Source organism: Pseudorca crassidens, chromosome 17 (assembly GCF_039906515.1).
Source record: "Pseudorca crassidens isolate mPseCra1 chromosome 17, mPseCra1.hap1, whole genome shotgun sequence".
NCBI classification, from domain to species: domain Eukaryota; kingdom Metazoa; phylum Chordata; class Mammalia; order Artiodactyla; family Delphinidae; genus Pseudorca; species Pseudorca crassidens.
Window position 1 is genome coordinate 61,832,841 of NC_090312.1, and position 24,995 is coordinate 61,857,835.

General features: G+C 43.6%; 1 protein-coding gene across 6 annotated transcripts in view; it reads left to right on the top strand.

Annotated features, from left to right (window-relative positions):
* The window catches only part of ZNF704 (zinc finger protein 704), a 217,403-nt gene extending 196,921 nt beyond the window's left edge, over positions 1–20,482 (top strand). For 5 of the 6 annotated variants that reach the window (XM_067711991.1, XM_067711992.1, XM_067711994.1 and 2 more), the window contains 2 exons: positions 6,680–6,777; positions 7,487–20,482. In XM_067711991.1, coding sequence (XP_067568092.1) covers positions 6,680–6,777; positions 7,487–7,598 — 210 coding nt within the window. In that variant the 3' untranslated portion in view covers positions 7,599–20,482. The remainder of the gene's footprint in view (positions 1–6,679; positions 6,778–7,486) is intronic. The other variant, XR_010936442.1, reaches the window with a different exon arrangement.
* Positions 20,483–24,995: the final 4,513 nt, after the last annotated feature.

Below are 24,995 nucleotides of genomic sequence, written 5' to 3' on the forward strand. Positions count from 1 at the left end.
AATTCCCTAGAGGAATAGTCAACAATAAAAAGCATCCTGCTGGCAGCAATTCAAGGAGAATTTGTGGCTTCCAGAAAAGACTCCTAGAATAGGATTTTTAAACAGGATCATGGATCTGGAATAATTATGAAAGGTGCCTCCTTCACAAAGAGTGGAAGTGCTGGTTGTTCTCAAAAAGCAAGAATACGATGAATGCCCTGTTAGTAAACATTTAAAAAGAATAGCTTAGACATGTAGGTATTAGTTTTGTTTCTGGCAGGAACAGTGATCCCCTAAGGTGGGTGTCAGAGGTAAGCAATCAGCCCTTTTGGCGACTTTTTTTTTTTTTTTTTTTGGATAGACATAAAAAGACCCAGAGTGGCTCTGGACATGACATTTGAGACAACCCTTCTAAGCCAGCAAGGCAGCTACAATCACAGAATGACAGAGACCTGCTATTCTGAATTCTGTTCCTTCCCTTCTTCGATTTGAGCAGAATTTTCAAGAGCATCTCCCTAAAGCTCGTCTGGTTTAAAAACAAGTATAGTGTGTAGACAGAACAGCCCAGTTCAGACTTCCTTTCAAATTACCTCTATGACCAGCCCAAATGGAGTATTTTCCCCTTTGTTCTATTAATTAAATCATCTCCTTCTGAAGTATAGTGTGACATCACGCCGTGTGGTTGTTTTTTTTTTAAACTGGGGTATAGTTGCTTTACAATGTTGTATTCGTTTCTACTGTACAGTGAAGTGGAGTTCCCTGTGCTATACAGCAGGTTCTCATTACTTATCTATTTTATACATATTAGTGTATACATGTCAGTCCCAATCTCCCAGTTCATCCCACCACCACCCCTGCTTTCCCCCCTTGGTGTCCATACATTTGTTCTCTACGTCTGTGTCTCTATTTCTGCCTTGTAAACCGGTTCATCTCTACCATTTTTCTAGATTCCACATACATGTGTTAATATACGATGTTTGTTTTTCTCTCTCTGACATTTCACTAGTTCCATGTCCTCCAAAGTTCCTAAATGTCTTACACGGTAGGATACCAGCCAGGATACCTCCTCTTGTTGGTTTTTTTAACAGTGAAATTTTAAAACTCTTCTCTCTGTGGACACTGTGGACAGAGTCCCTCATTTTGCTATCGATTGGTTACCAGGGATGTTCTGGACTAGAGCTTTGACAGAAAGTACATAGAGTAACTGAGTTAACTAGGTATCCCACTAAAATCCTATGTGAGCTTCTAATTTATCCTTTCGCCAGAGAATTCCCAATCTATCTGGTTTTAGACTGTTTCAGCAGTTAAACTTGCCATCGCTATCTAAAAATAAAGGTAAGGGGATGGAGGGAGCTGCCATTTTCGAAGGCTTTTGTTTAATTCTAGAAAGAAGACAAGGAGGCTTACTACTAAAAATGTTCTTCATGTTGCCCTACTCTCTATCAATGCTTTTTTTAAAAGAAAAAAAAACTGGCTGTTTGCTGTCCGCCCCCTTCTACAGGGAGCTGGATCTCACAACTCCACACCACCCAGGCATAGGACTGTCACATGTCCACTGGCTGGGTGCCAGCAACCATCCCTGAATTCTCCAGGGGTGCTAGTCTCACCTCTAGAAGACAGGGAACCAGGCTGACTCTGAGAACATGTGAATCCCCACCTCCTAAATTCGTGTAATAGGATTTTCAGACAGAACCTCTAAAAGTTTTAAATGATAAGGTACTAGTATCCGTGGTGGCTTCAACTTTATCCCAACTGAAGAACAGAGCAGTTGCCATTTTATTAAATCCTCATTAAAGAACACATTTCTTGTTGTACTCCAAAGCAAGTACTCTGAGGTTGTCAACCCCATTTAAGGTTTCCTTTTCTCCCATGTCTTTGAGACCTGGTATTGAAGAGGGGATGCTTTTGTATGCTTCCTAGAAAGTAGAAATAATCTCCTTCTGCGAAATCCCAAGGTTTGAAGAATTTTATTTATTCATTTGCCTACACTGGACTTCCTGAATTTGGGGCTTTAATAAGTTCCCTGGGTAAGACCTCTTCCCGGAGGTGTATAGCCCAGAAGGTCGATCTGCATATTCACCAATGGAACGTTTCAGTCTTTTCTAGCCCAAGGCTATGGACCTAGGGGTAGGGAGAAGACCATGGTTAATTACTGCTTTCTTTGACCTGTTTTCCCCCAATGACCCCTAATTATCTCCATTTCTTTCCCTCTCTTTTCATGGCAGAAAGCTGAGAGCTCTTGGCCCTTGTGTGTTAGTCTACCATAATAGACTGGGTGGCTTAAGCATCCCACATTTATTTTCTCACAATTCTGGAGGCCAAAAGTCTCAGATCAGTGTGCTAGCTGATTCAGTTCTTGGTGAGGGCTCTCCTGCTGCCTTGTCAGGGGCCAACTTTTTGATATGTCCTCACATGGCCTTTTCTTTTGGGGGGTAGGGAGACAGAGAGAGAGCCCTTTGGTGTCTCTTCTTCTAAGGGCACTAATCCTATTGGATCAGGGTCCCACCCTTTGGACCTTATTTGTCTTTAATTACTTCCTTAGAGACCCCATCTCCAAATACAACCACACTGAGAATTAGGGCTTCAACATGTGAAGGGGGGTGGAGCGGACACAAAATCCAGTCCATAATAGGCCCCATGCAAGCAAATAGGAGCTAATCAACCTGCTATCCAAGGGCCATTCCAAGAGGCTTCAGGCCAGAAAGACAGTCTCCAGACCTGAAATAGTAGTGCTTAATTGTTAGCTCTTTAGCTGGTTTGTTTTTTATTAACACTTTGATGGAGGGTTCAGAATATTATGTTAGAAGAGATTAAAACCAAGACAAGGGGCTCTTTTTCTTTTTTTTTCCCATTTGGGAGATAGAAAATCACAAAGAAAAGAAATTTCTCCAACATAGTTACAGAAGGACACAACCTCTGTATTACTGCTCTGGTGTGAGGCAAGTCCTGACTGGGATTTACAAGCCGTGACCTCTAGCCGGTCACAGGACCTCTTTCAAGCAATGCCCTTGACTCAGCTCTACGACAACCACCTTGTATCGTTGTATCATTGAACACAGTGCCTGGCACTGGCTGACATTATGTTGTACTTCCTAGTGTTGTTATCTGTGACATGTCTCATTACTGTAAAACCGGGGGCAGAGAAAGTGGATTCTCCCTATCTGGGGTTGACTCATATAACACAAATATACTCAACATATGGGAAAAATTAGCCACGATTTTTGCAGACTATGATTTAGAATTCTTTAAACTCTTCTGAGGTCACACCTAATCAGGAGACAAATTACAGGCATATATAGCCCATTTTAGTTATTTAGAAATAATACCATACAGCACTCTCTCTAAGTGTATTATATGCTTTATAAAACATGTCCCCAAATAGAACTTAAAAATGGTTAAGATGTAAAACAAATAACTCTGGAATGTGGAGGCCAGTGGGAGAAGGAGCCGAATCATGTTTTCCAGGGCTTTATTCCAGGGCACACAATACTGCCATCAGTTACGAGGCAGGATGGAAGAGAGAAAAAGCGGGGCTTTGACACCATTCAGAACCAAGTTCCAAGGTCGGCTGGTGTCAGACAGCCCATATTCAAATCCCGGGTCCGCCATTTACTTTTTGCGTGGCCTCAGCAACTTCCTTAACTTCTCCATTTCCTCATCTATAAAGTGGAAGTGAGGGCTTCCCTGGTGGCGCAGTGGTTGAGGGTCCGCCTGCCGATGCAGGGGATGTGGGTTCGTGCCCCGCTCCGGGAAGATGCCACCTGCCGCGGAGCGGCTGGGCCCGTGAGCCATGGCCGCTGAGCCTGCGCGTCCGGAGCCTGTGCTCCGCGACGGGAGAGGCCACAGCAGTGAGAGGCCCGCGTACCGCAAAAAAAAAAAAAATCTCCAGGAAAGCTCCCGATCAATAGCCGGAGGATATTGATCCTCCCACAGAACTAAGCCGCACGCTGGTGTGTGAACAGGGTCCTGGCTTCCACTATGCTGCAGCCTGTAGAAACCCAGGTCTGTTGTAGAACGGGAGGGGCTGCCGTCAGACAGGACTAGACACGAAACACGTGTGCCCTCAACTCCAGACTTAAGAAAGCCGTTAGCAGAAATAAGGTAGAGAAGGGTTCTTCCTGCAGTGGGTCCAAACCTGCCCCTCATTCCTCCCCTAAACCTATGAGGTCACCAGTTTTCTAATTTCAGTTAAGTGGCACCCTCATCCCTCCAGCCTCTCAGGCCAGGACCTAGGAGGCATCCTTGATTCATCGAAAGATTTGTCCTCTTATTTTCTGTCCTATATCCCATCTATCAGCAAGTCCCGGACTCTGCCTCTACAGGATACGAATCCAGCCCCTTATCCCCACCACTACCACATTCTCATCTAAATCACCAGTACGTTTTTCTCCTGAAACAGTGCAAAAGGCTCTTAAGCGGTCCTCGGGGTTCCTGTCCAGGCTCTTGCTAACCCATTCTCCAAGGAGCCAGAACGATCTTTGTAAAGTGTTAACCAGATGTCTCACTTTCTTAAAACGCTCCACTGGCTTCCTTTGCACTTAGAATCACCTTCAAATTCCTCATCACAGCTCCAAGACATGACCTGAACCCACCACCTCCCGTCCTCCCGCCTTCCTCCTGCCTCCCATGCATTGTCTCCCGGCCCCACTGGCACTCTGCACCTGGGAGGCCTTGGCCCTTGCCCGCCCCCTTTCCCCGGAGTGCTCTGTAGATCAAAGGTAACCTCCCCAAGAAGCCTTCCCTCACCACCCTGAACAAATATGTCCTCTCCTTCCATCACGCTTGGCCTGGTAGCCTATTTTATTTTCTTCAGGCACTTATCACTAAAATGCCCTTACTTGTTTTTGTAGTTATTGTCTATCTCCCCACTAGAATGTACACTCCATGAGGGCAGAGACTTTGTCTTGTTCAGTGCTGTATCCCCACAATCTAGAACAGTGCCTGGGGCATAGTAAGTATTTAATAAATATTTGTTGAATGAAGAGCATTTTATTATCTCATATCACCCCACACAAAATTGACATATGGCAATTCTGCAACCTTAGAACCTTCCACGTTATCCCTGGCTGATGGAAACAGTGTCACTGTTGTGTCACCTAAACATTTCCAGTTCTCTGACTGAATAAAGAGGTACTCTTGGAATTCTACAAGTTCTACAATAATTTTTAGAACAAAAATTTTTTTCATTGTCCTGAGCACTTAAAAACAAGTCATATGAGGATATTCTAGATCATCTACAGTGGTAGTAAACTCTGAAGCGTTCACTCCCTCTACTGTGCTAATATGCATCCTGGTCCCGATGGGATGGGGGTTGCGAGTGGGAGGTGGGGATTCTGCTTCTGGAAGAACCCACATCAAATGCAGACACTGAACTCCAAAGCTTTGGTTTTTAAAAAATTATGTATGTCACTCACCTCTGCTGGCCCTCAATCCACCTAACTTTAGCAAAAAGTAAAGACCAATGGTACAGAATAAATGAGACTCATGGCAATAATGGTTTAAAATGTTAGGGTTTTTTTTTCTTACGTGTTTAATTTTTTTTTAATTAATGACTAGGAAAATAACACTTATGTACATTCCTTTACATTGAAAGAAAATAGAAAATACTGGTCCCTGTACTAGAGAAAATCAATTCTATGGAATGTTCCCATGACTGTTGGTTGGTACTGGTATTTCTGCGGTCATGTTGGCTTCTAAGTGATTAAGTTGATCAATTTATTAGATGTTTGCTCTTTTGTATATGGCAATATTGTATATTTACTTGAAACATCATTTATCTTTTGTTATAAAATTAGTTTTGTGTAGCTTTTGAGAATCCCATTTGCTGGGAAGATATTTAGTGCTAGGTGAGCACGTGATACAAAGAGAATAAGTGAGAAATGCAAGAGGAATGGAGAACAAAGGGGACCCTCCCATCATTATGACTGAGAGGTGGGGCATAAGGGGGTTAAACACATGCTCTGGCATCAGGGAGAGCTCACTGCAGCCCTGGCCATTGCAAGTTCCATGACCTGGGGCAAGTTATTTAACCTCCCTGTGCTTGGTTTCCTCATCTATAAAATAGGAACAGTGAGTACTTATCAGGTGGAGTAGATGTAAAAGTAAAGCTGTTGTCAGTGACCCTGGCACATAGTGGATGCTCACTAAGTACTACAAGGTTGACATTCATTCTTGATTTGCTCGGGATCTTTGCTTCTTGCCATTATCCCTGTTCAGACCCCAGAGTTTGCTATATGGACGTCTTATGCAAGAAGCCATTTATTTACTGGCTGTGAATGATCTAACTGAATAAACAGAAGGCGGAGATCCACATTGTGTGTTGCCACTGACTAGCTGTATAATCTCAGAGAACTCTCTTAACTTCTTTTCTTCTTTAAAAGAGAGACAGATGAGGCTTGGAATAGGAATTTGCTTTAAGGTTTAAAATATTCAAGTGAAAATGGGCAACTGGGAATGCAGAGATGTTGTGAAGTCATGAGATTTGTAAAGTATTCATTGTTGCTGGGTCTTTTCTGTTGGGGGATGCCTTTAAATTCCACCATGAGCATCACCCCATCCATTTTAACATGTGGTCTCTGTGAAGGAAGCACAGCCTCTCCGTGTCTGATGGTTGGGTACCCCTGCCCACGTGGCAAAGGCTAACGAAATGCATGGTGAGGAGAGCCTGCCCCGTTAACTTTGTTTTCCATGTGCTCACTAGGTGTCACCAACCCACAGTCACCCAGTGGGCACAGGAGAGCAGAGACAGCACACTCACACCGTCTTGTCCTCCCCACCCAGAGGGACGGTCAGCCTAAGGTATGACTGCTTGAAACCCCACAATGCCTCCTCTCCAGGGAATTAACTGAAAAATAGAACAGCGAGGAAAAGAGAAACCAGAGATACAATCTTCATAAAATTCCCCTGAAATGGATGAAACACCCTTTCTTTTGTTCCCATGGTTTTCCCCATCTATTAACTCTTGATAAAGATTTGTTATTTTTCTGGGGTCACAGTTGACAGTAAATTTTCTTGCAGAATAGGTAATGCTGATTACAGGGTCTCTTTAAAGCCGTGTTGCATTAACGTCTGTATGAAATGAAGTACAAAATAGAGTTTTTAATCCAGATCAAGGAGGTCCTCGCCAGGATTCCCTTAACCAGAAGACTAGAAATTTGAGAAGCAAGAGAGCATTTGAAAGTACATATTTAAAAACTTGAAAGAATAATGCTCTCTACTGGTATTTCTTGTATTACTTATTTAATTCAGTGTTATGAAGATGCCCAAATGGACATGTCTACAAATGGACAGATAGAAGCTGAAGAGTACTGGAAGTACTAAAGTAGCAAGTTTTAACATTTCGGTGTCGTGGCTGTGAAAACATCCCACACAGGTTAACGGCCGAACCTATAGAGACCCCCTACTATGTTTCCTAACTTTTTCTAGATTTTTCCAGGGATTTTGAGCCCCGCAAAGGATGCCCATTGAATCCCTCACACTGAATACTGTTTCCTGGCCTGTCTTACAGGAAGCCCCGGGGAGAGGGCAAGAAGTGCCGGAAGGTGTACGGCATGGAGAACCGTGACATGTGGTGCACGGCCTGCCGCTGGAAGAAGGCCTGCCAGCGGTTCATTGACTAACGCACAGGCCCCTGATCGTTGCCCAGACACTCCTGCCCTTGACTTGTGCTGAGGGTGTTGGAAAGCGCTTTTCCTTCTGAATAAAACACACTTGAAGCCCAGGGAAAGCACTTCCGGGAACCTTGGTGAAATCACAGCAAAAAACAAAAAAGGTCACCACCCTCACTGTTCTTGCTGAGAACCCAGCCGAGAGCAGCTGTAACTACTTTTTTCCTTAAAAATTCAACTTTTTTTTTTTTTTTGCTGTATGTCTAGCTCTGAAAACTATGGACTTCTGTAGCAGTCGAACCAACCAAGCCCATTTTTCCTGGAAAGGAGGCCTATTTTGATAACCTTTCTGGATAATGCCGTTTCTGAGGTTTTTTGGTGTTTTTTTTTTTGACACTTAAAAAAAAAGCTACATGTTATTCAGTAGCATTTGTACAAAGAGCGATACCTGTTTTCATTGTGAATAGTCTTTTGCCTGTTCTCCATCGGACTTCTGGGAGCAGTACACATCACGATGTGTTGCCAGGAAACGGCAGCACTCTGGGTATCTTTTCTATGTCTTTTTTGTTTGTTTATTTTGTTTTAAAGAATGGCCCCAAACTGAACCACGGTAGAGCCGTTAGCTTGAAGGGCCCAGGAGGGCATAAGCTTGAAAAGAGACTGACAATGGACATCACCAGCAGACTTCAGCCCCAGCTGAGTTCAGGACATCCCGCTGTCACTGTTGGGAAACGTCTGGGAGTCTTCCTCGGAAGCCTTCCCTGAGGGGTGGCCTGGCCCACTCTCTCCCGGCCACAATGCACTCAAGACCTGGCACGCATTGCCATCTGGGTAAGCCTCAAAGCTTCCTTCAGGGATGCGACGCCAACCACAGCTCGGATCTCTTCATCACTGCTTATCTGACAGTTGTTGCCAGGTCAGTGGCTCATCAGGCCTTCCTTCCCTCAAAACGCCACCGCTGACTGTTTTCAGAAAAGGTAGAGAACTCCAGACCATCCCGGCAGGCGTGCTTTATTCACACAGCAGAGCACAGCCTCCACGTACCTATGTGTTCAGAAAGTTATGTGAGGTCAGCATCCATTCTGAGTGCACTTTTATAGGTTTTATGCTTTAGCATGTCTGGGAGATGGGTTAATGAACAATATAAAGATTATATGGGGAAAAGGAAGGTCCAAACCTTTATTTTTCTTATCAAAATATTGGAGCTATTCATTAAGAATTTGCTCAGAAGGGAAGATACAGAACACCAAAAGGAAAATGCGTGTTGGTATAGGAATCTCTCAATTTAATAGGACCAGGGCTTGCACTGTGTTCCATTTATTAGACTTTCTAGCGTGGTATTTGTTTGTTTGTCTGTCTTGGTGGTAGTGGTGCGGGGACAGGGGAGTAGTTGTCAAGCCCTATGAATAAGCTCATTCTCTGTCTACCCTACTCTTGATTGCCCTGCTAAAGTTATTCCTCCTATACCTATGCAAAGAAGTAAGAGCACCTTATAGGATGCACTGTGTCGGGACGGGGGCCTAGGATTAGCCATAGGAATGTTAAATGAAATTGCACAGAGCAAAGTTTAATATATTTAGAGATTGTACATATGCTTTTTTTGAAAGAGTAGAAAGAAGTCATCTAGTCATAAGAGCTGTCCTCTTTTTTTTTTTAATAAGCAAGGGAAAAAGAAGGAGGTTCTACAGTGTAACATCTGCAATCTGTGCATTCGTATATTTTGGCAATTTTATTTTTTAAACTCTCACGTGACATTGGAAGCATTATTCCTTGAAAGAGATCCTGTTTCCCTCCTTCATTTATTTTTTTCTTTAAAAACACTTATTTTAAGAGCAGAGAAAGAGCTTCATTTAATATCACATCGTGATTACCAATCAATACAGCACCAGCTATAATGTATGTTTGAGCACTAAAAGTCAGCCAGGAAAGGGTTTTTAAGTGCAGAAACGTATTTGCATCCTCTACCCCAGCCTGTCTTTTCTCCTCCCTGGTGTCTTGTAGCTTCACCCACAAGCGTCTCTGCGGGGAGGTGATGCTCTGGCCTGGTCCAGATGGCCCTGCACTGTGGCTGGATTGCCCAGTGGCCACGGTGAGTCCAAGGCTGGTCAGCCATTTCAGCAGGCTCACCGTGGACTTCAGTGATGGTCGGGGTGCAGTAGTGGAGCAGAGGGTTTTCTCTTCAGCAAAGTTCCATGGCCCTTGATCCTTGGATTAAGTCACTAATCAAAAGAGATTAAAGTGACGAGGGGCTCAATCCATCCCCTACTCCCAGAACTTTGGGACACAAGGAGGGAGAGATGGAGGCTGTGGAGCAGTTCTAGAGTGAGGCTCTGTGGCTCTGACCCCAGAGGTACAGCCCATGACTAGTGCTAGGCTCTGGCCTGGTTGCAAGGGTATTAGCCAATGCACCGATACAAGCAAAGGGTAGAACTGGATGCAGCTTCCTTGTGATTTCTTCTCCTTTCTAAAGCCTTCTTCACACACACTCTCTGCATCTCACACTCACGCGGGGCTCCTTTCTGCTGGCCAGCCCGGGGCTCTCTGTGTCCTCTTCTCTAGCTCTGAGGTGGGCACAGACCCTCAGTACTTTCTGCACACAGACACTGATTCCCTGTACCAAGGCATGTAATGACTAAGGAACTACCAGGCTTCACCTGCCTGGCCTTGAAGAAAAGGGATGAAACTTCTTTTAAGCCACCCAGAAAGCTACAAATTGCAATATAAAGCACTGATTATAAATGCTAAAATTAAAAAAAAAATGTAGAGCTATTTTGTTACATTTTGGAACTAAATGAAGTGCAAAGTTAAGTCCAAGTTTTTTTTAATGCCTCCTCTTTTTTTTTTTTTTAAAGATTTTCTGATGTGGACCATTTTTAAAGTCTTTATTTAATTTGTTACAGTATTGCTTCTGTTTTATGTTTTGGTTTTTTGGCCCCAAGGCATGTGGGATCTTAGCTCCCCAACCAGGGATTGAAGCCACACCCCCTGCTTTGGAAGGCAAAGTCTTAACCACTGGACCACCAGGGAAGTCCCTGTTTTATGCCTTCTCTGTGGTACCACGTTCTTTTCTGTGTTCATTTGGCAGGGGGAGGGGAGTATGGGTGGGAAGGGAAGCCCCAGGGCATGTGGCTGCTTAACCGAAGCCTCACCCGTCACGGGCACCTGTCTGTGCAAAAGGAACGGCAATGCAGTGGGTTCTGGCCCCAGAGTCTTTCTGAAGAAGGCATGTGGTAGCCTTTGACTTTTCTCTCCCCGTTACCCTTTCCTGTTTCTCATCTCTCTCCAAAGAAGGCATTTCCTGGTGATGGACAGGCTTCTCCAGATAGCTGCACAGCAGAGAACAGTCATTTTAAGCCTTAGTTCTTCCCAGAGAACGTGCAACCAATTTATGGGAGGCAGTGTGACAACCTGGAGGAAACACCCGGGTAGCAAGTAGGTGGAGAGCCACAGAGGAGATACAGGAGGGCTGTGGACACCTGGCTCGGGCTCACCATCCTAGAGCCAATCAGCTGGTGGTGACTGTCCCTGGGCACCTCCGAGGGAGCTGCCAGGTTCCCGCTCTGGGAGCAGCTGATTGAAGCAAGGAGAGAGCTCCTTTGCGGGAAGCACTCAGGCCAGGGATGCAGGACTGCTGTGCGCATCTCGGGTGGGCACAGACTGCTCTCCTCCTCACTTGCTGGGAAGTTTCCTCCCTTGTTTGGCAAAAGCCAGTGTCAGGAAGAGGGCAGTGGGCAAGAATGTGCATGCCTGTCAGCAGCTCTGTGCACCAACAGGGTGGGTGCCCTTTATGAGACGATTCTTTGTCCAGGCATAACTGTGTTGCAGATGAAAACTTTCAATATGATGTGTGTTACAGTTCTTGGGCTTTCCAACAAAACTTTTAAAAAAAATAGTTACGTGTATGTTGCAAAAGATTTCTGAAACTGACATGCCCTCTATCAAATTTCAAGATCACTTAAGTTGAAGTCCACTGTCGCCGGTGTCACACTTAGCCACACTTGAAAGCAGTCCTGGGTTCTGAATTAGCCGGCACTGCTAAAACCCATTTCCGCCTTCGTCCGACTTCAATAGAAAAGGAAAGCGCAGCATTCACTTGTGAATGGTTAGAGAAAAGTGACAGAACCTGTACATATGGGAGAGAATACCTTGAGAATAGTAGCAAAATACTGTAAAAAATATTCTTTTCCTCAGGGAAAACTAAAGGGTATGTGAAAAATAGATCTGGAGGATCCTAAGACTAGAAAGGTTTTTATGATCTCCAGCATCTTTTCTAGTCAGAACAGTTTTTGTTTGTTTGTTTGTCTTTTAATGAACGTGATACCATTTCAAGGCAAATTGCCATGAACTGGACAGTACCGACTTTTTGAGGTGTGGAGGAATGCTCTTTGAAACAGAACAGTTTCTTTGTTTCTTAGACCTGCGTTCTAAGGCTGACATCTGAACCACAGCACAGTCCCTGGTGGGTTTTTACAGACTCATGTCAAGGCTGTTTGTGAATGTCATTATGAATAGGACACCTTGGTGTTCCCTTTTATAATCAGCCGGTTGGATGACCGGTTATTAGCTGTACACAGAATTCTATAGGTGAGGGACGTGAAGGACGTGCATTTTACTTTAACAGCAGGTTAAGGAGCAAACTTCCGTGGACTTTTGTGGACAAGGTGCTGCTTTTTCTCATGACCCTGTAGAATTTCTGTCAACCACATCAACTGTAGCTCTGACCTGTACGAACGCAGGGAAGAATTTGTGCATACAAATGAGTAGAAACAGAGCACGATTCATGAATATGGATGAGGATGTGAATCATTTTGGAGAAAGCGCTGGGCACACGGGTCAACTGGAAATTTCATTTCTCTAAGAAAATAACCCAACCAGCAGCATATACGCTTTCCCTGTTCCCCATACCTGTGGGAATTCCTCCAGAGCGGAACTGCTTCCTTGTGTCTTTTGCATTGTAACTAGTCAAACCGGAAGTCAGTACATAAAACGAGCTTAGCACTTTTAGGCACCAATTGTATCACTAAGTCATGCACACCACTAGAGCAAGAAAGTGTAAAATGCATTTAAAACTGACTGGTTTGCTTATTTTGACTGACTTTGAAAAAGTCCAGATCCAATCAATGATATACATGCTTTAAAAGGTGTATCTATCATAGGACCAGAAATCAAAATGGGAATTTTACTTTTGGTCCTGTTTTTGTAAATAGTTCCTTTTTTTTTTTTTTTAAGACAATCTCATGTTTTATAACTTTTCTTGTGAGTCTGAGAATCACAATGGTAATGTGTTATGTCAAAATGTAATCTTAAATACCATAATAATTATAACGTAATGTTCCAAATAAGACAAGAAATATACTGCATAGGCTTCTACAATTCTGAGAGATGTGACACTTTTATAAATAAGCATTAGTACTTCTCAAGTTAACAGAACTGGAAATATTTTACAAGATGCAGTGTTTTGTAATCACAAAGAACATGAACATTTTGTGGGAAATGACCTTGGTTTTATACATTGTAGCTTATTTTTTAAAATACAGTAATTTACCAGACAGGAAGTGTTAATATTATAAGCAATTCCTGCTCTCCAAACAAAGGGCTATGCCTCTTTTAAGCAAGTGTTCTGATGCATATCTTTTCAATTAACCCTCTGCAGCAAGGGTAGAAATGCAGATCAGTTGGAAGATTATTACAAGAGAATCAAGATGGCAACAGCTACTCCTTTTATCTTTACCAGTGTGTTTTCAAAGTACTTAGGGGGGAAAAAAAACTTTAAGAATCATCTTATGTATCTTAAATATTTAAAATGTTAATAGATATGCTTATAGGCAATGGGAGAAATGTACTTGTAAATTCTTTAGTGTAAAATGATAGATTCCTGTCACAAGGACAAACTTATTCCTCAACCTAACCAGAACCACAAAGCTGCTTTTAACCGGCAAGTATCATTTGATGGAAATTTCTAAAATCATGGTGTGTAAAGCCCAAAGATAGAATTCTTAGGTGATCAGCGATGTTTAAAATAATTTTGTCCTCAGCACTAACTAAATAACTTGAAATTCCTTACCAGAACAAGTGCTTGATTTTTCACATGAAGAATTCAGACAGGCAAGTCTGAGATCAGAAAGTCACTGTATTCCCAAGAGTCGGGAAACAAGAAAGGCAGCCGTGGAGAGTTGATTAACCATACAAATAATTTTGAGCTTTGCCAAAACCATTTCATAATGCTCTACAGTTTTTTCTAGCCCACTCACTGTTAAAGCAAGAAAGCATCTTTTCTTTCTAAGATTTTGGTAATTCAAAAGCTAGACTAATTAGTCAAGTATGCAGATAGCATCAGAAGAAAAGCTGGGATAGAATGGTCGTCCCCCCATTGGGCAGCCCCTATAAGGTGGTCAGAGGGTCACTCTGACTTTGCTTTCTAATAGGCTTTAGAATCTGCACACATGAGGACTAGAAATGCACGGAGTTAGGGGAAGATGTATACAGCCTCATCTTTGAGATGAAGCAGCCCAAATCTCTATCTTCATTCTCTTGGAATATCTCTAATGTTGGCATTAAAAGTTCCCAAGAAGTGTTTATTGCTGCATGGTTTTGAACCAAATGAGTCTTGCTTCCTATTTAAATAGAAGCTTCCTAATCCTTTCTAAGCAGACGCCTTGGAAAGAACAGGCAGATTCTGTAAATGAGCGATTCAGATCAGGCAGAAGAAGGACCCTAAAGAATGACGGAGATCATGGTGAACCAGAGGACACACACACCCTCTAAAGGGGCATCCCAGCTCTAGACAATCAGAACCATGCAGAAATCAGGCCTGGGGCTGCTAGATCTTCTGACTTGGAAATATAATGTTACCTGACACTTAAGCTAAACTCAAATTCTTGGCCAACCGTGTGCAGACCAAAGAGAACGTGTATGTGGGCAGATGCAGCCTTTGGCCACCAGTTTCAACTGTTGGGAAAAGCAGATTTCACCTTCCAGAGCCATCAGGCCAAGTTCTTCCATCAGCCCTACAAACTCACCCATGGGTACCATCTGGGCAACTAAAATCAAAGAAGGGAAAGAGGCCAGTTCTCCCCAGAAATCATTCTCATGGAAGACTTGAAGATAAAAATACAATATCCTTAAACTAGCCTTGCCTCTGATCAAAATATACGGAAACATTATTCAGCTGTCACTCTGCCTCCTGGCGTGCCCAGGCCAGGCCCCAAAGCATGGAATGACTGTAATCCTAACTTGCTTACTGTTTTCACTGCCGTGACCACTGTGATGAGGGCTGGCAAAGAACAGCCTTGTGCCTTTGGAGAAGGCAGCCAGGAGCCCCTGCAGTTTAAGATAGCGCACATTGCCTCCTTGTGCCAAAGCCCGTCGCCAACCCTTCCACACCCTCTCCCACTCCATCCTGCCTCGTGAGTTTGCATCCCAGGATAAAAGTTCCTTTGTTTCACCTCTGACGTGGCAAAATCCTTGCTTCAGAACTGGTAGGTACTTAGGTATTTTAGAGTGTCCAGTAACCTCGAAATGGAGTTTTTCCACGTAGAAAACCTTAACACCTTTCCCTGAGGGCAAAGACAAAATGGGAATAAATGTGTCATGGAAAAAAATTAGACGTTGCTTCCTTCATTTGGATGAACTAAGTTATTTTAGACTGTGTCTTACACCAGAGTCCTGACGGTGTTGGGATAATCACTAACCCTTTCGCATATAAAAGACAGTATGTCTCTTTCAGATACATGACTTCATTTGACCTTCCCTAGAACCCAGTGTAAAATAAGAATATTTAAGATTACCATCACCACCTCCAAGGCCAACCTGGTTCAAGTGGTCTTCAACCTGTGACTCGGCCCCATTACTGCCTGGAGGGAGGAGGGAAAGGGCGTGTGAAAGAGCTCGCTCAGACCTCAGTCTTCCAGAATGATTCTAGACCTGAGAAGACCCAGGGACCCATGTTCTTCACCCATCCTTACAATCCAGGTACTTCAGCATAGAAATAAAAGCCCACTCCTTCGCATTGTCAAATGCACACTCAATCACCCCCGAATTTATCCCTTCAGCGTACCTACCAGACCCCTATTCCCTAAATTCCAACTATCTAAGTAATTAATTATACGAGTTGATTAGCTGGTGCCATGTTCTGAGTAAAACTTTTGACTCCTTGGAAAAAAGTTATTTTGCCACTAGCATTCGACATTTGTTATCCATGTAAACTTACACTGATGCCCCCAAATTTGAAAACAGCTCAGATTTACAATTTGTAATGATCACATTGCAAACTACTGTCAGCTCAATGTTGGAAACACCCGGTAATATGGTTAGGTCAAGTTTAAATATGGATACAGTTTCAACAACATGGGCAGTGCCTGAGATTTCTGTCGTTGTGAGTGATTAAAAGGTTGACCAGTCCATGAACGGATTTCATCTTCCCCTTCTCCCATCAGCTCCCAGGTGTCACATCCTGAGTTTAGGGTAAAGTCCCTCCCAAGTTTAGTCATGGGGCCTAAACCTTTTTGGCCCATCACCTGCTTCATTAACAGGCTTTTTGATAAAAGATACTTTTATTACGTTTCGGAAGCAATACAGTACTAGAGGAAGGAGCAGTGAGCTTTCCTCCTCGGCTGGAAAAGAAGCCCGTTTTGCAGTGGTAAGCACCAATGCCATGACAGCGGCAGGACTTCAAAGGACCCAAGGTCTAGGGAAGAAGAAAGAAGCTACCACTCAAAAAAAAAACAAACTATAGATTTTTGAAAGAAGGTGGAGATGATGAATTCAACACTTAAACTGTAGTCCTTGTTTCTTAAAAATATTGTTTCCTATTGAGCACCGTCCACATAATTATTAACTGCGAGCTTCCAAAGGAAAGATCCCCTTTACTTATATTATGAAAGTGTTAAAAAATTAATTCTCAAGTCTGATTAACCGTTACATTTACATACTTACTAGGGGCAATTCTCTCAATTTTTAATTCAGAAAAATTAGCCAGGGGAGCAAGTAACAACTCCTGAAAAAGGCAAGGGCACTATCATGAAAGAACATAATTTTATTAAAAAATTAAAAAGTGGCTCATTTATGTTCTTCTGAATTCTCTTTACGTCTCCGATTAAGAGGAGAAACCAGCATTCAGAAGAAGAAATTGAGCGTTAAGGGAGAGAAAGGACAGTTCCCGTTCTAGTTACTAGTCTTGTTTTCCCATCTTGGCATCCACCTCGAATTCGCTAGTAAAATGTTACCCTCTCCTCTTTGCTTTTATCCACCCAAGCCAGAGGCCATGCTGTTATGTATGTTTGCTTCCAGAAGCGCTGGATGAAACGTTTTCGCTTCTGTGTTCCCGATTTCTCACTCTTCATTAAGGTCCAAGGGAATAAATATTACCGGGACCGGTATGTTAGGCGTAGCCTATGAGGCTATTCCCTTCCTTCCAGGAAATGCTTCCATTTGTCTGAACAGTTTTGGGTGATCATTCAGAGAGCAGGTCGGTCAGCAGGCAACCTGCCACACTCATCACAAAAGATTTGGTCAGACTAACTGATAAAGAATGACAAGGCAGATACCTAATCCTTTCACTTTGACTCAAAGCCCCCCTCCCAAGTCCCCCACCCCACCAGTCCCCTCCAGAGCAAAGCCAATGGAGTGATCAGGGCAGAGGAAGAGAGCTTCACATTCATGGCTCTAGGCCCTGACCTCTGCCCAGGATTACAGAGCATGAAAATGGAATTGACCTTTATTATGTGAAAAGGTAGTGGCTCCTGCAGGGTATAATTGTTTTACGTTTATATTTATGCAAAGAGAAAACTCATCCAATCTGCTCGTGTTGTGAAGCACGTGTCTCTCACCCTGGTGGAGCCCCCTTCCCGTGTTTTGGGCACAGATGGCCAAGACAGAAAGGAAAGAGGCAGAGCTTTGGGGGCCAGTGGCTCCAGAGATGGGATTACCCCTCAGGGATATACAGTGTAGCATAATCCATAAACTACTCCCACCCAAGGGAAATTAAAAAAAAAAAAAAAAAAAACGGATGCATCACGGGGTGTACTTCCCTGGCGGTCCAGTGGTTAAGACTCTGCTCTTCCAATGAGACATGTGTTCGATCCCTGGTCCCCAGTTGGAGAACTAAGATCCTGTGTGCCGTGCAGTGCGGCCAAAAGAAAAAGGTGCATCACTTTGCAGATTACAAATGTTTGCTTTGCTTATGCCTTTTCCCATACACTCTGCTAATTGGAAAGCAATGACTGTGAATTGACCAAGCCCTGTGATGATAGCAAAGCTTCTTCTTCCAAAGTATCCCGACTGTTTGGGGGAACCTCTGTGATCACTGGTAGAAAGCTTTAGAAAAGATTTAGATTTTTAGGGAAGAACTCAATACCCCCCCCAAATATACAAATTCTGTGACTTCAATAACTGAAAATGTCCTGGGTGTAAAATAACCCAGGCGTGCGGATCATACACGTTTTTTAAAAATGCCATTAATCAGTATTTTCCTACAACATGACCTTAAATTCCTATTTTTATAATGAATGGTTGGGCGATAGTCAGCCATTGAAACATAAGCTCTCTGGAATAACCAGACACTAGTGTAGTTTCCAAAGTGTTTCATATATCAAAATCTATATACTTAGAGGAAGAACTCAGGATAAGAAAAAATCGCTAGGTCCCAAAGGGTTTGTGACTATCATCAAATACAACAGCCGAGTGGCCAGCGGTCATCTTTTTCAAATGAGGGAGCCGGGGAGTGAGAGAACCACAGTCAATACAAAACCTCTGTTGCCCTTCATCCATGATAGGGTTTAAAAACATTCTACTTTTAAGAATTAAGCCATCTTTCAAATTGTCTTCTACACCAAATCTAACCTATTAAAATGAAATTATAAAATAGCTAAAATGGGGTATTTAATGGAAATTGCTGAGAGTAGAAAGCGTTGCTTTTTAGTGCCTGCTAAACAAAAAAGAGAAAGACAGAAGCAGCAGCCCTTCCTGTACGATGCGGGTGTTAACATGACCGGCATTAACTCGGAATCGGGCACTAATTCAAAAGCAATGAGACAATGCTCTCCAATTTTTAGAGATCTTTCAAAATGCAATCTTACCACCATTTGGAGGTAAGTACTGGCTTAACAAAAGACTTTAATATTAGTGAATGAATGTAAAAAGTTACAAACTATGCATTTTCAAAGAGTAATGTTATTTTGTATCCAATCCAAGTCAGTTTTTTTCATAGAGACTTACCACAACTGAAAATTGTTCAAAACACACTTGAATGCATATCATTATGGGGTTGTAGGACTTCCATCTATATAGTTCTAACTGATGTTTTTAAAGACAGTGCATTGAAATTTCAGGCTCTAAACAAATTCAGCCATGAAGGTGAATAAAGGAGAAACGGTTTATACTTTACTTCTTCAGCAGAAATGGGAAATGTGGGCTGTTACAAAAATGGGCCCAGTTCTTTTAGAGGTGACTGTTCTAGTAACACTGGATTAACAAGCAAACAAAACTACATGAAGTTAATGAGTATTGCCTTGGATGAATATAGCATAGGTTGTGTCTATTGTGTTTTAAGTCGCAATCAAAGGGAAAAAACTATTCTCCAAAGGGTTTGGATTATATAGTTTTGAAGAACAAAACATCAAAATATTGTCCAGCAGAGCAAAATCATTGGTCTTTTTTTCAAAATTATTTGGAGATCATTACTTGTATTTTTTGGAAAGTCCATATAAAACATACACACATTTCTTCAGCCCTCTTTTAGATTTTGTATTTCCATGAAAACTTTTTCGCTAATAATTTATCTTTGCTCCTTAATCAGTACTTTCCTACATTACTCAGCATGAAAAAAATTCCTTCCTTCATCTGGCAATGTTGAAATAAAGAACTCCATTTCCCTGCCATTCCGGATCTCTTCTGTGTCCACTGAGATATTTTCTCAGCTGTTTGTATGTAAAATATGGAAAAACACACTTCTACACCTGGTACTTGTGGTTATACTGGATATGTTCGCTACCTATTTAGAAGTTATTGGGGGTGGGGATGTGTCTTTTTATATGATTTTTAGCCAAATTCAGATGTTCTGATACTACGTTTCTGAATACCTATCCGACTGTAAATACAGCCTGACGAGGTTCAGGTTAATAAACCTTTCATGTGACTGTTCTTAGCCATGCTCCTTGCCAGCTCTGGGCACCTTGTACATAGATTTGTCGAATGTTTAAATGATGTTGTTTTTCTAAATGCTGTTCTCTAAAACAACTTTTTGAATGTTTTTTGCTTTCCATTGTTTGGGACTTTGTGTGTTGGTTAAACAAAAAAATGTTTCCTAAATATTTAACACCAGGAAAACTATTTCAAATAAACTGGTGCTAATTGAAAGAGAAGAAAAAGTTCAGATGGAAGATTGACAATATAAAATGTTGACACCAGTTAAACTAAACTGCACTTTCCCAAGGGGACAGCTGGCATCTACCTGCAGTGGGCATCACGAGGACCACTGAATGTTTACAGTTTCTGTGGCCCATTTAAGCATAAAATATAGAAATGGTGCTGTCCCCCCAGAGTTGAGGATTTGCTACGTCGGTCCTATGGAAGCATTTAAGTAGAGGTAAAAGTCTGTAGTAAGAATCACTTTAGTAATAGTCTTCTGGTCTTTGGACTTTCATGTTCTGTAATGCTTAGCTGTAACAATGAATATGGTGTTGCAATCTAGTCTGACGTCATCGTTGCCCTGTATTTCCTGCGTGTATGGTTCTACCTTGGGTTGCACTGGCACGTGCCGAGCCAGAACACTGGACTTTCAGGAAGACCATTCTGACTTCTACGGTGTCCACACACATGCATTTAAATGCACTCGTAACTGGTTAATTACCATGAAGTCTAACTTCCACTTAATAAAAGTTTTTGTGTATCTGCTTCTACTTGGGGGCTGTTTATTTGAGTAAAGGATAACTAACTGGTATCCAAGAAAGGTTCACAGGGGTTAGAGGGTTTGAGGCTTTACCTACAGTTGCAAAAATAATTTAAAACCAAAGGGATATCTTCCCCATGTCAACTGCTCGCCATGAAGGCTGTTTTTAGAAACCGGTTGTAGGTACATCTCTCATCTAGAGCAGTGGTCCCCAACCTTTTTGGCACCAGGGACCGGTTTCATGGAAGACAATTTTTCCACAGACAGGGATGCAGAGGGAGGGGGTTGGTTCAGGAGGTAATGCGAGCGATGGGGAGCGGCAGATGAAGCTTTGCTGGACCCCGCCACTCACCTCCTTCTGTGCAACCCGGTTCCTAACAGGCCGCAGACCGGCACCGGTCCAAGGCCCAGGGATCGGAGACCCCCGGTCTAGAGTTCAGCCCTGATAATTACAACTCAAACCCATTCCCTTGGCAACGACTGCCCAGATGCATTAGCTGCTCATGCAACGCCGCTGGTCCTGTTGCCTGGGTCATGTAAACACAAGCTGGCAAACAGAGGAAAGGCAATGTCTATTCTGATGCCAAGCCAGCCTGGAGACCCTCCTCTAGGCCAAGGCCATGTCCACTAGAACTTGACCTATTCACCTGCAAAGACCAAGCATATGTATTTGTGTAGCAAGGCAGCAGGCTTTGGAGTTCAACAGTCTTGGACACAAATCCGAGTTTTGCCTCTTGCAAGATAGATAACTGGACATTTGATTTAACCTTTTTTAAGTCTTGTTTTTATATTAGGAATGATAATACAAGAGATGAAAACTAATTAGTCGGGCTTGGACAATATCCTAGTCCAATCTGCCTTAGCTGGGGTTAGGAGAGCTATGACTCATGGTCTACTGCCTGCTTCCAAGAAGTTCCTACCTCATGCGGCTATTGTGAGAATTACTTGAAATAACATGTCGTCACTCACAGAGAAGAATTCCCCAAATGGAAGCCAAAATACTCAAATACTGGAATTCTCAGAGATCCAGGATGAGTGCTTTCAAACTCATGAGCGCCTTCAGAATTTTTTCAATTTCTTAAGCAGATTCTTTAAGATAAAAATGTCCGGCCTTAGTAAGTAGCCTACATACTACATCTGAATGATTTCTTGGTTACACCATTATTTCATCAATTAATAGACTGGGCAGTGGAGACAGTTTCACAGCCCAGCCTATTCAAGAACTAGAAGATTGTGCAGTTGGACACCCGCTGCTTTCTTCCACGCCAACCCCAGCCCCAGCCCATCTCCCCATCATTGAACATCTGTGATTCCCTTGTATTCGGCACAGGGTCCCTGAGCCCTTTGACCTTTCCTGAGATGCAGTGGGATGGGAGATAGGACTTGCTTTGCTCCTACAGCACAGTGCCAGGCGATGTGCCGGATGCTTCCATGTGATCATATCATTTACGCTCACAGCAGCTCTGTGTGGGGAAACCACTATCCCCATTTTATGCAGAGCTTAGGCCAAGGCCACAGAGCTTAGGATGGAAGTGGACATCCCCCAGGACACTGCCCAGTAGACGTTCTGTGTTTCGAGGGGCTATCACCTGTGGGTCTGCTGCACGTGATCAAAGGCAGCTCTCCTCTCTGTTCCCGCTGCTTGTTGGTTTCCTCCACCTTTTAACCAGGTGAGGGCTGCTCTTCACCCCAGACCGCGTTCCCTCTCCATCCTGTCCTCCTGCCTCTTTGCCGCTGTCCATTCTTATCACTTCTTTGGCCGGTTTCTCCCCACAAGCAGGGAAAGCACGGCCCTGTATTCATATCCATCAGTAAGAGTTCTTTCTCCCTGTTCTTCCCCCGGCATGTCTGCCAAGCCTGCGACCACATCAGATGCCTCATCCTTCCCCACAAAGCACTGTCATCCTCAGGCCTGAGGGTTCTTGAAGATGATTGCTGGACAGTTGACTTTTAGTGCCCACATGTTTGCCAGGAAGGAGGATGGACGTAACAACCTCTATGAATGGTGTTCAAACTGCACATTCCAGCTTCTTCCAGGCCTTCCTGCCAAGGTCCCAGGAAGTTCAGCTCCTCGGAGAGTCACCCAGGAAGCTGCATGGCCCTTAGGGGTAGGGAGCAGAAGAAGATATTGGGAATCTGGACTGGTGATGTTGTCCTGCAAAGTTGTGTATCAGTCATATTTGCAAAACAAGTTTTGACCAAATGCCTGCTATCTGAAGAGACGCTGCAGCAAACATCTAATGAAGTAATGGATTTTTTTTTTTCTTTTTGCGGTACACGGGACTCTCACTGTTGTGGCCTCTCCCGTTGTGGAGCACAGGCTCCGGACGCGCAGGCTCAGCGGCCACGGCTCACGGGCCCAGCCGCTCCGCGGCACGTGGGATCTTCCCAGACCGGGGCACGAACCCGTGTCCCCTGTATCGGCAGGAGGACTCTCAACCACTGCGCCACCAGGGAAGCCCTATAATGGATTTTTTTTTTTTTTTTTTTGGCCACACCTCGCAGCGTGCGGGGTGTTAGTCCCCCGACCAGGGATCAAACCCGTGCCCCCTCCAGTGGAAGCACGGAGTCTTAACCACTGGACCACCAGGGAAGTTCCAGTAATGGATTCTTTTAATGTAAAAAAATGAAAGCTACCTTCCCCGCAAAAAAATACCCTCCAAGATCTTACACTTCTTACACCGGCATGTAGTATGTGCTCAATAACTTTTTAAAAATAAATTTACTTACTTATGGATTTATTTTTTTGGCTGCGTTGGGTCTTCGTTGCTGTGCACAGGCTTTCTCTAGTTGCGGCGAGCTGGGGCTATTCATCATTGCGGTGCACGGGCTTCTCATTGCGGTGGCTTCTCTGGTTGCGGAGCACGGGCTATAGGCACGTGGACTTCAGTAGTTGTGGCACGTGGGCTCAGTAGTTGTGGCTCGTGGGCTTAGTTGCTCCGCGGCATGTGGGATCCTCCCGGACTAGGGCTTGAACCCGTGTCCCCTGCATTGGCAGGCAGATTCTTAGCCACTGCGCCACCAGGGAAGCCCTGCTCAGTAAATTTTTAAGTGAATGAATGAAAAACTGTTCAGATGGATCACATCTTCAGGCTGTAGATACACTCTCTGCTTTCCATCTACCATTGCCTGAACAAAGCACAGAGGCAAGAAGTGAACATTCTGAAGCCTGGCATAGACATTTATTTGGTCTTAAGTGGCATTTTTAAAGTTTCTTTAGAAGATGTACATTCTCAAAATCACCAACTCCAAATGACTCTATTGATTACCTAGTAATTAGCTCATATAGGACAAAGTGTCCAGTTAACATACACTATTTTTATGTAGAAGTTCCTTGCACATAGCAAGAATTCAATAAACGGGTAAGTGAAAAAGAAATGAATGCTTCTAAACGAAATAAATTGCAGCATAGGTCTGTGCCATTAAAATCATGCAGAGTAAACGGAACAAGGCCAATAGGATTTGAGTCAATAACACAGGAGAGAGAATCTAGGCTGGCACTAAAAAATAAACACTATTTTTATGATTGGGATCTGGGTATGATAGTGATTGCTTGTATCCAGGTAATATATGTACACAGTAAAAAAAAAAAAAAAAAAGTCAGGGCAGTAAACTGCTTGTATTGAAAGCAAGCCCTGCTGCTCTGCCCCTTTCCACCCCTTCATCACACTCCCAAAAGCAGCCACTTCTAACTCATTTAACTTGATTCTATTTTTTCTGAATTATATGCAAGTGCTGCCGGGCAAACAGAAAGACCAGCCCAGGCCGAGGCAGCAACGGTATCAGAAACAAGAGAGACAAGGCCTGGCATGATGCTGCAGGAGGCACAGGGACTGGCAAAGTGCCCAGCACAGGTCAGTGCCTCTGCTCCGAGGGGGTCTCTGCACAGGGCTCAGTTGCGATGTAAAGTTCTGAGTAACACATACTTCTCTCTTCCTGGGCACCAAGACGCTGCCCTACTGGATGATCCAGGGATCTCTCACGAGATGGCTATGAATCAACCCCCCCAAAGCACGGTGAGCCCTGGGTAACCTGAAAACAACCAAGAGTCCTCGGCTCCAAGTTAAACCTGCAAACTAGCCTTGGACCCCTGACCAAAACCTTCAGCCAACAAGCTGGCTAGTGGATCCCTTGCCATCTCTTTTAATACCATCTTCACTGCCACTTCTGGCTCTCAGTATGTTCCTTATTCTGGTTGATTTCATGATAATGCCCAGATCATCACAGGAAAACATGTCAAGTCAGGTTTTGCAAAAGGGCTCGGGGACCAGCTGCACACATGTGTCTCACATGGCTGGAAGCAAGTAATAATCCCATTCGAACTATATTAAGCAAACACAAGTGGAGGATTTATTGAGACAAGGTCTCTCATAGGATCCAAGGTCAGACAGTGTTGCCAGACCTCGTGGAGTCCTAGAATCAAGATCAAGAAAGCCATTGGGAAACAAAGCCACACTCTCCACCTTGTCAGGCCCGTCCCCTCACCCAGCCTCCTTGGGGTGGCAGAATCAGGATTCCTCTCT